Source organism: Sinohyriopsis cumingii, chromosome 3 (genome assembly GCF_028554795.1).
Source record: "Sinohyriopsis cumingii isolate HCF-2022 chromosome 3, ASM2855479v2, whole genome shotgun sequence".
NCBI classification, from domain to species: domain Eukaryota; kingdom Metazoa; phylum Mollusca; class Bivalvia; order Unionida; family Unionidae; genus Sinohyriopsis; species Sinohyriopsis cumingii.
Window position 1 is genome coordinate 104,544,948 of NC_142963.1, and position 16,471 is coordinate 104,561,418.

At 37.3% G+C, this 16,471-nt stretch overlaps 1 protein-coding gene across 2 annotated transcripts in view; it reads left to right on the forward strand.

Annotated features, from left to right (window-relative positions):
- The window catches only part of LOC149803457 (ependymin-related protein 1-like), a 53,517-nt gene that overhangs the window by 16,303 nt on the left and 20,743 nt on the right, over positions 1 to 16,471 (forward strand). For both annotated transcript variants that reach the window (XM_089953162.1, XM_089953164.1), the window contains exon 2: positions 1,649 to 1,800. In XM_089953162.1, the coding sequence (XP_089809288.1) occupies positions 1,733 to 1,800 (68 nt within the window). In that variant the 5' untranslated portion in view covers positions 1,649 to 1,732. The remainder of the gene's footprint in view (positions 1 to 1,648; positions 1,801 to 16,471) is intronic.

The window sequence follows — 16,471 nt, forward strand, 5'->3', positions numbered from 1 at the left end:
CTCTACCCCATTATCCTACTTGCATAGGTCTCCTTATTTTGGGGATTGGGGCAGTCTCGTGGGGCATGGCCAGTTGTTTGGCACCACGAACAAAGTCTGTCTTGTTCGCACCCCCTGTACCACGATTTAAGGACGAAGTCCATCACGTAAAAAGGTGAGTATTTTCTTTGCTTCGTCCTTATGTATTGTGAGGATAATAATTTCTGATTTTATGGATTTGTATCCCCATACGGTTGCGGGTCTTTGCTGGGTGATCTTGGCTTGAAAGTCTACTGGAATTTTCCATACCATTTTCTCCGTCGGTAATTCCAGAGTCGTGCCTGACATGACCGACACAATCGGGATGCATCCCTTGGATGTCACCGTGGCATACACTTGTAAACCGTCGTCCATTTAAATGTATGCTTTAACCAACATATTCTCAGATCCCTCGCCAAGGTAGTGTTCTGAGCGACTTTGTCATCGAATTTGAATAAATAAATAAGTATGCAAGGAAGGGACACAGGCAGTATGTATGTATGTATGTATGTATGTATGTATGTATGTATGTATGTATGCATGTATGTATGTATGTATGTATGTATGTATGTATGTGTGTGTGTGTGTGTGTGTGTGTGTGCATACATGCATGTGTGTGTGTGTGTGTGTCTGCCAAAATCAACGGGAAGACAACCCCCTCCGACAGAATGTAAATACGCACCATGATATATCTTATAAATTTTGCAATCCCACCAACTTCCCCGAATAAATGGCACAAAATCAAACCGAAAAGGACAAAGGTCAGGGTCGGCTTTAATGTAAATCATATTCTTTCAAAACTCAAAACGCCATCAGGCGAAATATCAGAAATATCACAAAGGGATAAATCCCAAAGAGGCTGCCCCGGTCAGTCATCTTATGACATACATTGTGTGGGTGGGAGTACAGAGCCTATTATACATTACCTAGCGTGCAGAGAGAGAGAGAGAGGGGGGGGGGAGTATTCTACAGTGACAGCCAGCGGTTGTTTCCCGATTGTGTCGTTAATGTCAGACCTCACTCTCCAGGGAGGTAACCCTTTCTTTCTTCATGTTCTACTCATGACTGAGACAAATGCAGTTATGTAACCTTTTTATTATATGCTCATTTTTTATTCTACCTAAGGTTTAATTATATAAACAAAATACACTACAAGAAACAACGTAAATGAATGAATGCCGTATTCCACACTAAATACACAAGCGCAGATTTGACATTACAAAATGACATCATTATTAATGCACACATAACCCAGATAAATTTGAACTTAGTCACGCGCTCGACATAACTTTCAAAAGAAAATGGCGTGTCTAGTTAAAATTGAAATTTGCAGTCATATTGTGAATGAATACGCATTGCAACAACTTTTCCATTTGATCTGGAATGAATATATGTTGGTATTTTGTTTCGATTCGACAAAAGTTTGTTATTTTGGACTGGATTCATCTGTGCAAATTATACATGAAATACATCGGATTAAAGTGGCGGGGGAGAAGCGTGTTTACGTCTGCAAATGCCTTTCTGTTTCTGTCATTGAATGTTTGAAATCATAACGTGAGGAAAATAGTACGTCTTTCAATTGCAATTATCAAAAAGACGCTATGGAATTTAATGCTTATTTCATTTTCAGTGCAGTAAGGAGGATGCAATTGCACTTATCATCGAAATTACAGCACAATTTTGAAATGTGAAATCCACATTGAAAACCTATGACATGGCTCATGTAATTCAGATTTGCAGAATTAAGAAAAAACATTTTGAGGAAATTCAGGATGTAAAACTGTAAGTATATTTTATTTTGCCATTCTTATCACTAGATAAAGAAGACAGTATATGCCTTGTCACTTGTATGTTATTTGTAAGGACATAATCTTCCGTCTTTTATACAATGTAGCTAACCTAAATCCGTAACATTGTATCAACGCGGAATGTGCTAAAACAGCTCGGTGTTTTTGCAGTCCACGAAACATGTTTTAGTTCATTCAGAAACAAATTTAAACAATCACAACGTAAAGAGCCTCTTACGCGAGTGTATATGATTTGTTTACAAATCAAAAGTACTGGCGTCTGCGTGATTGTTTGTTTGCAACATAAAGTAGTTCCTTTATTCACGTGAATGCTATATGTGAATTGTCGCGCGCGTTCAGTATCGGGGAATATTGAACGATTTTGACAATGTAAAGTTAACGGGGAAAAAATGAGCATATATATATATATATATATATATATATATATATATATATATATATATATATATATATATATATATATATATATATATTACGCAGTATTAATTCTGCATTAAAACTTTTAGTCCAAGTTTGAAATAGAACACTTCGATAATACTGGGATAGGTGGAACGTTACCTGGTTAAGGATTCACGCATTTGTATAATTAGGATCACCTAGAGAATACACTAACAGATTATTCTGTATTAAAACTATTCGTTTCAATATTCGTCTTGATATCAGAGTTTCACGTCAGCAGTCAACGGAGTACCAAAGCATTCCTCTGCGGTTTCATTAATTTTTCATAAATTTCTACGAAGATTCGTGAACATATTTACATGAACATCGTACTCGGCTCGCAGTATAATGGATAATGTAACATCTACGTTGTACACGTATTTCTTTGTTGCCGCATCTTCGTCGGATGTTGGCTCTCTTAGCACGACTATTTTATTTCCGTTCATGCTGAGTTCACCTGTCATTGTGTCACCGGTATACTTCAAACGATTAACAACGCTTCTTGCAGTTTCATCTCTGATGGTTGTAAACTATATATTTGAGTCTCTGATTCTACCCCCCGCCAGGAAATACTGGAATGTTATCCGTGGTAGCACCCAGAACTCTACGAACTATATCATTCCATTTGATATTACTCTTTTTTAAAACGCCATATTTATTCTGAAAAAGAACAACTTCAACTCGGTCAACCCCAGAGAGGTTCGTGATATCAGCGAGTTCGTCTTTAGTCGCGTAATTTGACGAATCTATTTCGTCGAACTTTTTTTTACTCTAAGAAGTATCACCGCGGGATCTTCCGTAAATATCTACCATTATTTTCTTCGTGGTTTTTTCAAATGGTGATCTAAATCAATGACTTATCAAACTGTCGACTTGTATAATTAGATACGACTTTGTGAGGTGGCAACGATGATTTTGATACAGCATCAAGCACAGCAATTGCTTCCCGGTCACATATTGGTGGATCGGTTAATGTTTGTTTTGGTAGCGTTGAATACCAAGTTTTTACGTGAAGGGGTGTTACATAGTGTATCAATTCCTGCGGTGGAGCAAACCCATACGAATCGAAATAAACAATTCCACGGGAATCAATTGCGTATGATACCCAATGAGTTCCAGGCCCAGTGCTGTTATCGAGATTAATAATACCGGTTTCAATATTGTTTGGTCGTTTTGGTAATTGAGCTCGCATAAAAACACCTGTAAAGTTATTTATTTTTAGTTGTTTAGCAGCATCAAGTAAATCAAAATTTACATGGGCGTACAACCACTGGTTTTACGAAGTGTTCCTGGAAGTCTCAGACCTTTTCCTCGATGAGTTCCTGGAAGTCTTAAGGCCTGTCCCGTTGCTTTTTTTTAATGCCATTCCAGCATCGGTTTCAACAGCACCTAACGCGGCCGCCTTTGCAACAGCTGGAGATGCAGCGGCTATCAAAATGCTGGTAATGCCGTGAGAAGTGGAAATATACCACATGTCTTAACAGCATCTTTGATGGCACCGGCGGAAAGTTCAAATCGTATTCCAGTTCGGGATGGTTCGGCTTTATTAAGATGTTTAAATTGGCGGCCTGTCAACGATAATTTATTTTGACAGCGTTACTGTAGTTCCTGTTTGTTTAACTGATGCAGTTTGAAGTTTCTTACTCTGACCAGGAGTCAGACTGACACTAACATGATGATATGATGACATATTATGATTATACTCATGCTTTTAAATCACCGCTAGTTACATAGTTTCTACTGGTTCAACGATTCGCATTTCAAGTAGCATTGCCCTGTCGCTGAGTATAACTACGATTGCTTTGTAATTAACACCACCAACACCTGTATTCACGCTGGCTCTGAAGTGTATATCAACGACAGATTGTATGGATAAGTCAAGATGCTCCAGTGACAAGTAATAGAGCGGATATCGATTTTTAAAATCAAACTGAGAGATTTGTAAACAGGTATCTACGTTTTGATCGCGCCCCATAAACGTCATTAACCGATGGTATACACGTGCTATACGAGTTTGTTCATAATTAAGTAGTATGTTTTCTATCGGTTCTTGTTGTCCGTTTATACGTAAAGAAACCTAGGTAACACCAAGTCTGTCAAATATAATATGGGTACAAGTTTGTGAGTTTAATCGCGCAGTCTCCTGAAAAGCAACAAATATATGCTGTGATGCTATGTTCCATGTAAACTGTTCATTAATATAGTTTATATACTATCCGTGGTTGTTGTCAACCATGACAGTAGTGATTTACCACCTGTGTCCATAAAAGATAATAGTCGCTGTTCTTCTGCGATCATTGGAGTCATTACCGGCAGCCACAACGAACGTTTTGTCAGTATTACCGTACCAGGATCACCAAGAAGTCTCTAGATTGCATCGTCGTCGGTAGCCTTTCTCACAAGAGCAACTGTGTATTTAGCTCCAGAGATAACTTTTCTAATATTTCTGCAAAATCCAAAGATATGTGACATGCGCATGAAAAATTTCTACGACCTCCCTCCAACATTGCTCGCCGTGTTGCAAATCCTAGGTTAAATTCTGGATTACTACTATGAACCACCGGCCACACATCTGCGTCGGCGTTATTGGCAAATTTCTTGGCCGTCTTGTAACATACTGATCGTCGTTAGTGGTATCAGAATTGTCTTTCACAAACATCATTGTGGGACCGGCTGATCTTGTAAAGTCATCAGAGTATCTTGCCAATCTTATTATTGTTGTAGCAACGTCAACGTCTCTCTGAATTGTCTCGATATTTTTTTCCATCAATCATATAAGTGGTGCTATCAAACAAGCCATGATGCCGTTGTTGACAAAGCCAACTCGTACTTCATTCGCTTATACAGTATCATTATAATTTCACCTTCTACCTCAATAAAAGCCTGAAAAGTATCTGCTTGTATCATGGACATGTAATTCGATTCTTCCACTCTGATTTGGTAGTCGTGAGTCACACGAATAAAATTGATAATCACGTACAGACTTATCTTTAAGGACTGGTGCTTCCATATCAAATGCTGTGTCGGATATACGTTTAATCGTTTTTATTATAATTATTTTCGTCTAACACGAGGATTACCGCCTTCGGGAAGCTCCGCTTATTCATATCAAACTTGAAACAATATTCTTTTCTGCTTCACTGTCCCGCTGATCCTTTAAGGTTGCTAGTTTTTTATTTGCGGCTTGATTTATTATTTTGCTGACATTTGCAGGCTTGACTTCAGTGCTTGGTAATTTAACTGGTGGTTGTGGTCGGACCAACTGCGGTCTACGTATTAATCGTGCTAGTCTTTCTTTGATTGCCGAGAATGCCTTACCAGCAACGTTGACGATTGCACCAGGAGCTTTTTCACGAACAACATCAATATCCTTCATCGATAATTGTTTTGCAACAGGTGCTACTTTTGGAGCTAACCTTCTGAATAATCTCTGAACAACATCACCAAGTCCATCTCCGTAAATCGCTCTGTAGGTTGGTAATCGTGAGTTTATTATTCTGACCATTACAGGTCCACGCTGACTATTATGTGCAATCATCTTATTTTACTTGCCATTTATCTAATCATTGTGACAACTAGTCACTTAGTCAAGGTCGTCAACGAGTTAATCGATAAGTTCCCGGTAAACGCTAATATCCATGATACCATCTGTGAATAATCGTTGACAAATATCAGCTATTCCCGGAGAATTATTACCAGCTCGTTTTCCTCCTATGAAAACTTCTAGACGTTGCACGTCATCAAGAATATTGTTGGAACAAGTAACTAAACCACTTTCCGTTGTTGTCGCTGTTGCTCTATATGTTGCAGCGGTGGAGGACGTTGTAATTGTGGTTGTGACGAAATCTGCTGCCGTCTAGGGAGTCTTTCTTGTTGTGTTTCTTTTCTTCGTTTTTGTCGTTGAATTTCTTCCATCCATTTTTGTCGAAACTCTTTTACTTCTCGTATAAAATCGCTGTATTCTGGATGAGTCACATCAACCTTTCGTAATTTTTTAGCAGCAGAAAATACTAAAGGAATCCAATCCTCTCAGGTTGTTAAATTCGGGTTTTAGGTATCTTTTTCTGTTACTATCCCCAAACGCAGCAATAGCAATTGTTTCTCTTGGATCGTTAATGGAAAATTGTTCAAGAGCATAATCAGTAAATATTTCAGCAGGGGATATTTGCTGTTGCGGTGGTGGAGGTTGATACTGCGGTGGTGAATAGGGAGGTGGTGCTTGATGATGCTGAAAAATTTCTTCAGCAACAATTCTATCTATTTCTGCTCTAAAATTTCGATATTTATTATCACTTATTCTAACCTGAGGTTTGCTATGATACAAACGATATATCCATTTACCATAGGTAGTGTTATTTATGGAAACATGCTCAGGTTTTAAAATATTAGATTTGAACAAAACTATTAACCGTAGCTCGAGAAAGATCACTTTCTTTATTTTTAAGTTCGTCAATAACACCCTTGTTAAATTTTTCAGTTAATTCAATATTTTCTCTTCTTACCCTAGGTTTAGGTGCAAGATATTTTGTCATGGCGGTAATTTCAGTACATATGTATGTATGTATGTATGTATGTGTGTGTGTATGTATGTATGTATTATATGTATGCATGTATAATAATAATGAGGACTTTGTATAGCACCTAATCATTAGAAGCTCTAAGCGCTTTACAACTTTAGACAACACCTATAAGATAAGAAACATAATAATATTATTACAAAAACAAACAACATGAAATTAGAAAAACATTAAAAATAAAATAAAAAACATGCTGAGAATATTTCAGGTAGGAAACATTATTAGGTCTTTAACTTTGTTCTTACTGTCGAAATAAGTGAGTTTTGAGAGCCCTCTTGAATGTGATCAGTGTCTTTGTGTCTAAGTTCAGAGGGCAATTCACTCCACGTTGCTGGGCCCTGGTATGCAAAAGAACGCTGTCCATATGACTTTGTTTTCATAGTGGGAATAATGAGTATACGATTGTCAGAAGAGGAGGGTAAGTATCTTGCTGGTGTGTACACATGGGTGAGGTCGGATATGTATGTTGGACTAGAGTCCGACAGTGAAACGTAGGACAGAGAACAAATTTTGTGTTTGATTCTGGATCGAATGGATAGCCAGTGTAGGGTACAGAACAGCGGGGAGGTGTGCTCTGATCGTGGTACTCTAAGTATGATCCGAGCATCTGTGTTTTGAACTTTTTGAAGTTTCTGGAATAGATATTGAGATGAACCAGACATAACTGAGTTACAATAGTCCAGTCTTGAAAGTACTAATGAACACACAAGTGTTTTAGTGGCATCAGCTGAAAGATATTTGCGAATTGAGCTGACGCGTCTCAGCTCAGGATATGCAGCCTTGCATATGTTCATGACATATTGGTGCAATGTGAGAGTACTGTCCAGAGTAACACCTAGGTTTCGTACTGATTGTGTGAATTTAATGTTGGCGTTGCTGATATTTATTTTAGGTAAAGGATGTGAATGAGAAAGTCTTTGTGTTGTGATCATAATGGCCTCAGTTTTATCATCTTTCATCTGCAGCTTGTTACAAATCATCTATGATTTCACATCAGAAATGCACCTCTCTACACCTTGGATGGTAGCATCAACTTCAGTTGGGTGGCTAGATTTGTATATTTGCGTGTCATCAGCGTACAGTTGATGAGACACTGGATGATGATCTATGACACTTGAGAGCGACTGAGTGTACAGAATGAAGAGAACATGTACAAGAACAGACCCATGTGGAACACCACAACATAGATCAACTGGATTGGAGAATATTCCATTTGCAAATACAATTTGTGTCCTGTTGACCAAGTAGGACTTGAACCACAGTAAGGCTGTATCATGAATGCCAAATACATGCTGGAGACGGTGAAGTAATATATCATGGTCTATTGTGTCAAATGCTGCAGACAAATGAAGGAAGGTAAGGACTGTAATCTTTCCGCTATCCAATGCAGAGAGAATGTCATTAACTACTTTTAGAAGAGTAGTTTCAGTACTGTGGCAAGGGCGATATGCAAATTGTACATTGCTAAAAAGACTGTTTGAATTTAGATGAGATACAAGCTGGGATAGAACAACCTTTTCTAAGATTTTTTAAATGAATGGGAGATTAGAAACTTGGCGGGAGTTCTTTAAATCGTTATGGTCTAGTGTTGGTTTCTTCAGCAGAGGCTTTACAATGGCAGTTTTGAAAACTGATGGGAATTCCCCAGATGAGAGAGAGGTATTAATAAGGTCAGTTAGTGAAGGCAATACTGGATCTAAGCACTCAAGCAGCAGTGATGTTGGAATTGGATCAAGTTCACATGACTTTGGTGCACTCTTCATCACGATTGTACGTACGAAATCCATAGAGATAGGTTCAGATGCTGCTAATGGTTGCCGCTCAAATTCTGTATCCCAAATGTATGGTGACGACGAGTCAATTGAAATTGTGGTGTCAAGCTTATCTCTAATGGTTTGTACTTTGTCACGGAAAAAAAATTGCAAACATGTCCGGAAGGTCGACTGGAGAGAAAGTAGTTGGAAGTGGTGTTGATTTGTTCCTTGACATTAGCTTGTTAGTAATCTCGAAGAGCTCTTTGCAGCTGAAACTTTCCATGATCTTAGTAGTGTAGTGGGGTGATTTCGCTGCATGGACTATTTTTGTGACATTGTTCTTAGCGACTTCATAGATTTGCTTATGAATAGTGAGTCTGGTGGAAAGCCAGAGCCTCTCAGCTTTACGGCGGTCTCTTTTAGCAGTGCGAAACTGGTCCCTAACACTGCTATACCATGGAGAACACTTTTTAATTGATACTCTGCACTTGGTAGCTGGGGCATGTTTGTCAAGTAATGAACGCAGACAGTTATCGAGTTGTTCTGCGGTAGGAGGTAAGCAAGTTGTTAGGTTAGCTTGGATGTCGTGCATTAGTTTGGTTCTATTTATCATACGGAGGTTTCTCTTAGTAGCAGATAAAGGTGGAGGGTTAGGGACTGATACGTCAAGATGGCATATACTGCAGAGGTGATCTGATGCAAGGTCATGGGATACCAGGGAGGACCGTAGAATGTTATCATCAGGTCTATGAAGAATCCAGTCTAAAATGTGACCATGTTTATGAGTGGGTTGGTTAACTGACTGTCTGAGGTTGAAAACATTAACGGAATCTATGAGTTTTGATGTATTTGAGTTTTCGGGACAGTCAAAGTGAAAGTTGAAATCTCCAAGAATAATCAGGTTGCCAGCTATCGAATCTCCATAGTCCAGGAGATTCGGAAACTGCTCCAAAAAGAGAGAGTCAGCCAGCTTGTTTTTTCTACTAGGAAGAGGGCGGTATAAGCAGAAAAAATGGACTGACCTTTGCTCCAGTGTGAGTGTGGTTTGGACTAATTCAAACGATGTGTGGTCGAAATTGAATGTTGTGGTGTGGTTAAGACGTTTGATCATGGAATTCTTTGTGATGACAGCAATTCCACCTCCGCGAGAATTACGGGGGAACGACTTGATGGAGTAACCAGTGTGTGTTAGATCCGGACACTTGGGCTCATTGCCTGATGTTTTTAGCCATGTTTCTGTCAAGAATAATATGTCAACGTTTTCGTCGTTGATAAAATTAACTATTTATGTGCGTTTTTTCCGGTGGTCCTACGGACTGGGCATTGAATAATGCAATGCGCAGAGGTATTTCTTGGATAGTTGACAGAAAGGTTGACGAATTAATTGGGATTTGAATTAGGTTATCAAAATTAACGGTCGAAAATGTTTTAAATGGTTGTGCCAAAATAAGGGAGATAACTGGAATTCTTTTTCTTGTTCTACGCCGGCCAGCTTTGAAACGTTTCTTTTTTCGCTTCTGTTTACATTTAGGTAATGATGAATGTAGTCCCAGTTCGTTTAGTCTAGAGCACAATGTAGTGTGGAGAGCCAGGGAGTGATCATTTAAAGCAATTAATGAGGGTCCATCGTAGCATAAACGGGTTGACAGGCGAGTATCACGCGATGGCGGTTTGTTCAAAAACAGTGGAGCAAGACAGCTGAGAAAAAGTCTAATTATTCTCGTTTCCAAAACAAGGAGATGAAGAAACACATACGAATTTAACAGCCAATGCATAATGAACACAATAACGAAGATGAAAACAGGCAACAAGCACAAATATCGTGAAAACGGCACTAAAAAACGGAACAGCTGCTTCAAGCTGGTTAAGCGATAGCGGCCATCTTGTTTATCAAAACAATTGATGTATGTATCTTGTTTATCAAAACAATGTATGTATGTATGTATGTATGTATGTATGTATGTATGTATTTAGACAGATGGACGTACACATAGACTATTCTTTTATGATCAGTCACGGGCTTATAGGATTCACAGTGCAAACACCATGTGTAGAAAACCATATGCGCGACGCTTTTTGGATCAACATTTGTTCGAAACATGTTGTGATTTCCTGACCAAAAAGCCAGGACATTTCACTAATGAGTTTTTCAAACTCAGCTCTGTAATATGGACTAAAATTCCATCGATAAAACATTGTCTCCAATTTTGCAGTTTCAACAATGATAAACTCTCAAACGATTTATTCTACAAAACTATTGCTGTAATTATCAGCCAATCGTGTCCAGCCAAACCGATGTATACTATATTTTATTTAACCTATTTGTAGACTGGTTCCCATTCTTCCATGTTATTAGTAACAAGAGTCCAATTTCTACCCTTGATTTACTGTACATACATATGAATAGAGGTAGAATGCATAAGAAAGCAGTGCACACAGTCCTGCATGTCACATATCACGTTAGGGAATATTGAATGATATTGCATGGTCATATACACCAATAATAGCCATGGAACATTTCAGGCAACATTTAAGTATTTGAGCTTCATTTCAGAAAATCAAAAAAAAAAAAAAAAAAAAATAATTAAAATAAAGGTGGCTATCAAGAGTTACCTTTTACTATCATCATTGACTTCCCTGCAAGTTAAAATATAAATATAGTATCAACCTTGCCATTTTATGCTATAAATGAAGGAAAGGTCATGGTGACCATCGTTATGTGTGTGAATTACTACAGAAAAGAAGAGTTAAATGACAATGAATTTCCTAACGTTCACTCAGATCACAACCATATAATTTAAAACTAAAGTAATGTGGGTATACGACAGTAGATATACAAAATATGAAGTTCCAAAACATTCACTGAATGAAACTGGTGGGACACAAACTTATCAGGGGTCATTAGAGGTCATCACCATTACGCGTTGTGGTAGAGACTTATGTGATCTTATCTGAAGTATAATGTTTCATAACAAATGTAGGGAATATCACATTGCTAACCATAAATACTTTATAAATAGTAAATTCTATAAACTTTTATATATATCTGATTGTATATATAGTAACGAATGTAAAAAACACTCGAGGTAGCTAGGTAAAATTGACACACTCTACACATAAAAGCCCCTTTAATTTCATGACAATAGTTGCTATATTTTAAATTGTGTTTAATATCGACTGAAAGTTACTATCAGGTACACAAAAAAGTATTCATTGTGCTTGCCATCAACAAATGGAAAAATAATATTGTATTTTTAGTAAAATTAATTATACGTGCATATGTGGAACCACTTTAGGGCTTGTGTTCTCTATAGGACTAATGGTTTCTAATTCAGCTTCCATAGTAAACCTATTCAATCACCATGCTATTAGGAAGTCAATTACTTTAAATTTATGAATGCACACGATAAAAGCAGCCTATGACTATCAGTATAAAGACACATCTTTGATGACAGTTTCGGTGTAGAAAAAGCAGAAAAAAGACTATGAAGAGCGGCATTTTCTGGATCAGCATGTGTTTGTTCAATTCCGCACTAAAAGCCAGGAGCTAATTTCAGAAATGAATTTTTCAAATTCACATCACATAAAAAGACTGAAATTTCATCGATAAAACATTGCATTTATATTTTGCAGTTACATCTAGGATAAAACTCTCAAAAAGTTGTTTTCACAAAACTTTTACTTTTTTATTAATCAATCATGGCCAGCCAAACCGACATAGAATCTATTTCATTTTCACCCATTTGTAGACTGACTCCCCATTGGTCCATGCCGTTAGTACCGTTAGTCATACTTAGTTCTACTGTCGATCTAAACGACGTTATTGTCAGCAAGTAGGAAGTATTGGTCGTTTCGAATAGAAAATATAGAGATTAACAAATAAAATTATGTTATTGATCGTCATTAAGAAGGAATCGCCATGGAAATAATTCATTGGTCAAACTAATTACATGTTTCTGATACGATCTTTTGCTTTGAATATTTGTATATTTGCAAAGTAGACACATAGAACGATTTTCTTAGTCCCTGTCCAAACAAAATTTGAAAGAATTGAATAGACGAGAGAAGCTGTTATCATGCCAATGATAAAATCAAGGACAAACTTGAGGAAAGGTTTTAAATCTGGACATATAGTAAGTCAAACGATTTTCTCTAAATTTAGCATTTCACAAGGATAGTATTTATCTTGTTCTAGTGGCATTTATAGAGCTGCATTAACGCCATTCTGCGTAATTTCTGAGAACAGTAACTTTATTATCCCAGCCTTCAACATTTGAACAGCAGTTCATTGGCTATCGTATGAGATTAATGATCAGAAGGGTGCTGGTTCCATGTCTACCATCGTATCAGATTAATGATCAGAAGGGTGCTGGTTCCATTCCTACCATCGGATCAGATTAATGATCAGAAGGGTGCTGGTTCCATTCCTACCATCGTATCAGATTAATGATCAGAAGGGTGCTGGTTCCATGTCTACCATCGTATCAGATTAATGATCAGAAGGGTGCTGGTTCCATTCCTACCATCGGATCAGATTAATGATCAGAAGGGTGCTGGTTCCATTCCTACCATCGTATCAGATTAATGATCAGAAGGGTGCTGGTTCCATGTCTACCATCGTATCAGATTAATGATCAGAAGGGTGCTGGTTCCATTCCTACCATCGGATCAGCCCAACTCCGCTAAGGGGTGTATCACTGGGCAAAGTACTTCATTCTGCTAGTTTCTGTACGATGTAACATGCATGTGTTCCTAGGTAGTAAAAGAAATAAAGCGAGACTGCATGCACAATAGTAACTGGAGCAATGCGTTGCTAGATCCAGACGAACGTGGTGTGGGTTACTAGACTGAAATAATTTGTTACTAGCGTAATATTTAATAAATATGTCGCTAGTAACATGTTGAAGAAATGTGTCGCTATTGTTAGATTTAAGCAATGAGTTGATTGAGTCAGATTGAAACAATATTTTTAGTGTCATATTGCAGCAGATTTCCCTCATGTCAAATTGGAACAAGGTGTCGCTATTGCCATATTGGAACAATGTTTCGCTAGTGCCATATTGGAACAATGTTTCGCTAGTGCCATATTGGAACAATGTTTCACTAGTGCCATATTGGAACAATGTGTCGCTAGTTCCATATTGGAACAATAAGCTGCAAATGTCCGATTGAAGCAGTCTCCAATGCCAGATTGGAGTAAAGAGTTTCTACTGTCAGAATGATGCAATGTGTTACAGGTGGCACACGGGGAAATGTGTAGCGAGCGTCAAATTGCGGCAACGTGTTTCTGGCCTCAGACTGAATCATTATGTTGCCGGAGTCGGGTTTAATCTTTGTGATGTTACGGTTATATTCTGTTCCTATACTGCATAAGTGTTACAACTGTATTCTTTGCCAGGAGTTTGAGTTCCAATGAACCTGTCATAGTCTTAGCAACGTTTTCTGCAACAACAAAAGTATGAAAACAAACAAAAAAAGAACAACAACAACGACAAAATACGAACAACAACAACGACAAAAGAAAACCAAAGCAAACGAGAAGAAAAAAAAATGACTAACGATTAAGGCAAAAACGCCCCTCCCCCTCCCCGCAACTAATAATTAGCCAAGACTTATATACAGCTCTGCGGTCCTTACTGAGAGCATCGTAACTTAACGTTGATGGTTATTTTTAACATAATTTCCATCCATGTCACAAAGTGTAGAACAAAATTATTATACAAAAGTACAACACTTTAAGTTTATTTCTTCATAACATATCTTGAAGGTTTTAATAAAAACTAAACTACCTTCAAAATGTGTGCTTTAGCAGTTCACAGCATCAGTGGTTTGGATCGTATACACCATACCTGGTTCGATAACTGCTAAACTGACATTATAATTCTTTCGACTACAGTATTTGACACGCAATACTTCCATTTGTAAATTTTTAAATTAGCATTTCGCTCAGTTCAATTGTTTTTCTTCTTCCATGGTATATATTACAGTCAATATCACACATTGTTAATATCTGAGACAAACAAAGAGCGGGACTGGAAAATCCGTAGCTCGCCCACTAAATATAACCAGTTCCCTATAATTATGCAAAAGATTTTCTCAGTTCGCTGATGATGAATAAGATTTGTTTGCTGATGGGGGCATGTTCGTGGTACATAATTACAAACTAAAAGTTGACATATTTATATCAGAGTAATTTATTTCCATATGAAAGCGAAATGCTTAAATAATAAATGTGATGTAAAGATTAACTTTTAATTTGCAATGCAAATTCCACCATGAGATTTTGTGAAGACGTTTTCAAAATTGGTTTTCATGATACAATAATAAAATTTACATTTACCTACTTTCCTGAACATAATACTGAATTGCTGGAAATTGTTTACTCTGTTATTTATTACTTTCAGCAAAGTTTGATATGAACATGACAAGCAAGGTTAAACGTAAGAGCAGTTTCACGATGCAAGATGTCATTGTTCTCTCTCATTGATTACATTCTGGTATAATTTTCTCTCAGATGTCTCATAGGGCTCTCGTTCTTCTTATTCTCTATTCATTCTCCTCCTCCATCAGTACTCTCTCCATCAGAGGTCATATATGATTTGTGGGACTCTCTTTACTAATGTAACTATGATAACAAACCTATGGAACTATATCCTATTATAAATGCAAGAATTTTAATAAATTTCTAAATGCTCATGATTGACATGCGGCAGCGATGGTTAGTGTTGGTTGCCTAACTTTGGTTTCTCTTAATAACTTTGTTAAGGTGGTTGTAGTGGCTGAGAATCTCGATTATGAATTGAGACCATTGCTCTGAATGGTGTCTCCGGTGGCAAACATAGACGCAAAGCAAGTAGTAAGGCTGTTGTTTGAGACGTTAGCCGGGACTTCAGTACTGACATTATGCGCCATTATAATCTGTTTAGGCTGGTTGAAAGAGGCCCCCATGTAACGTCCCCACGATTCCCTTTGGAGGTTAAAGTAGAAAATTCTACCGCGTGCGTTCTCCTTACTGAGTGTAAAACATCCAAGGTTTTGAAAGTTTTACGTTGAATTCCAGTAACCAAACGCAGTATTCGATGTAATTGTCCCCCCTTAAGTACACAATCCTTAATGTGATACCACATAAGTGCTGATTGTGTCGACAGCCTATCAACCACGAGTTTCTTCAGAATGGACGGGTTCCAAAGGCACTCGTAACGTCTAGAAATGAGAGTTCTAAGAAGCCTTAGTCCATTATCCTATTTCGTTTGGATACATGGGTAACTAGAAATTATAACATGTTTAAGTAATGACATTTGTGATACAGTTGTGAGGACTTTAATCAAAGGATGGCAGACAACAATTGCAGCGATATTAGTGGGAGCTCATAAAGAATTCTGACACTATCTGTTTCTCAGTTTATAACAAATACACATAAATATTAGCTCACATAAACATGTTTTATCTTACACTAGATATGTTTCAAAAGATGAATATTCTTGATTCATGGAAAATAATTCGAATTTGCACGTGTGTTTGCATTTTGCAACTATTTTTATGCTTTTGACGGCGATTCTGCGCGCTTCTACACGCAATTCGTCCGTTCACTCACTGACATCCAACAATTTTTGTAAATATGTTAACGTATACTGGAAAGCTTAAAAGTATAAGTTAGAGTATGCAATGAATATGAATGCCGCAAATCAAATATATATATATATATATATATATATATATATATATATATATATATATATATATATATATATATATATATATATATATATATATAGTTCAATATGAGAAAGCAAGTGTTTATGAGAACGAACTTTATATTTTGCTATTGATTTAGAGGAAAAACTATTGTCAGTTCTGACGAACAACATATCCTTTC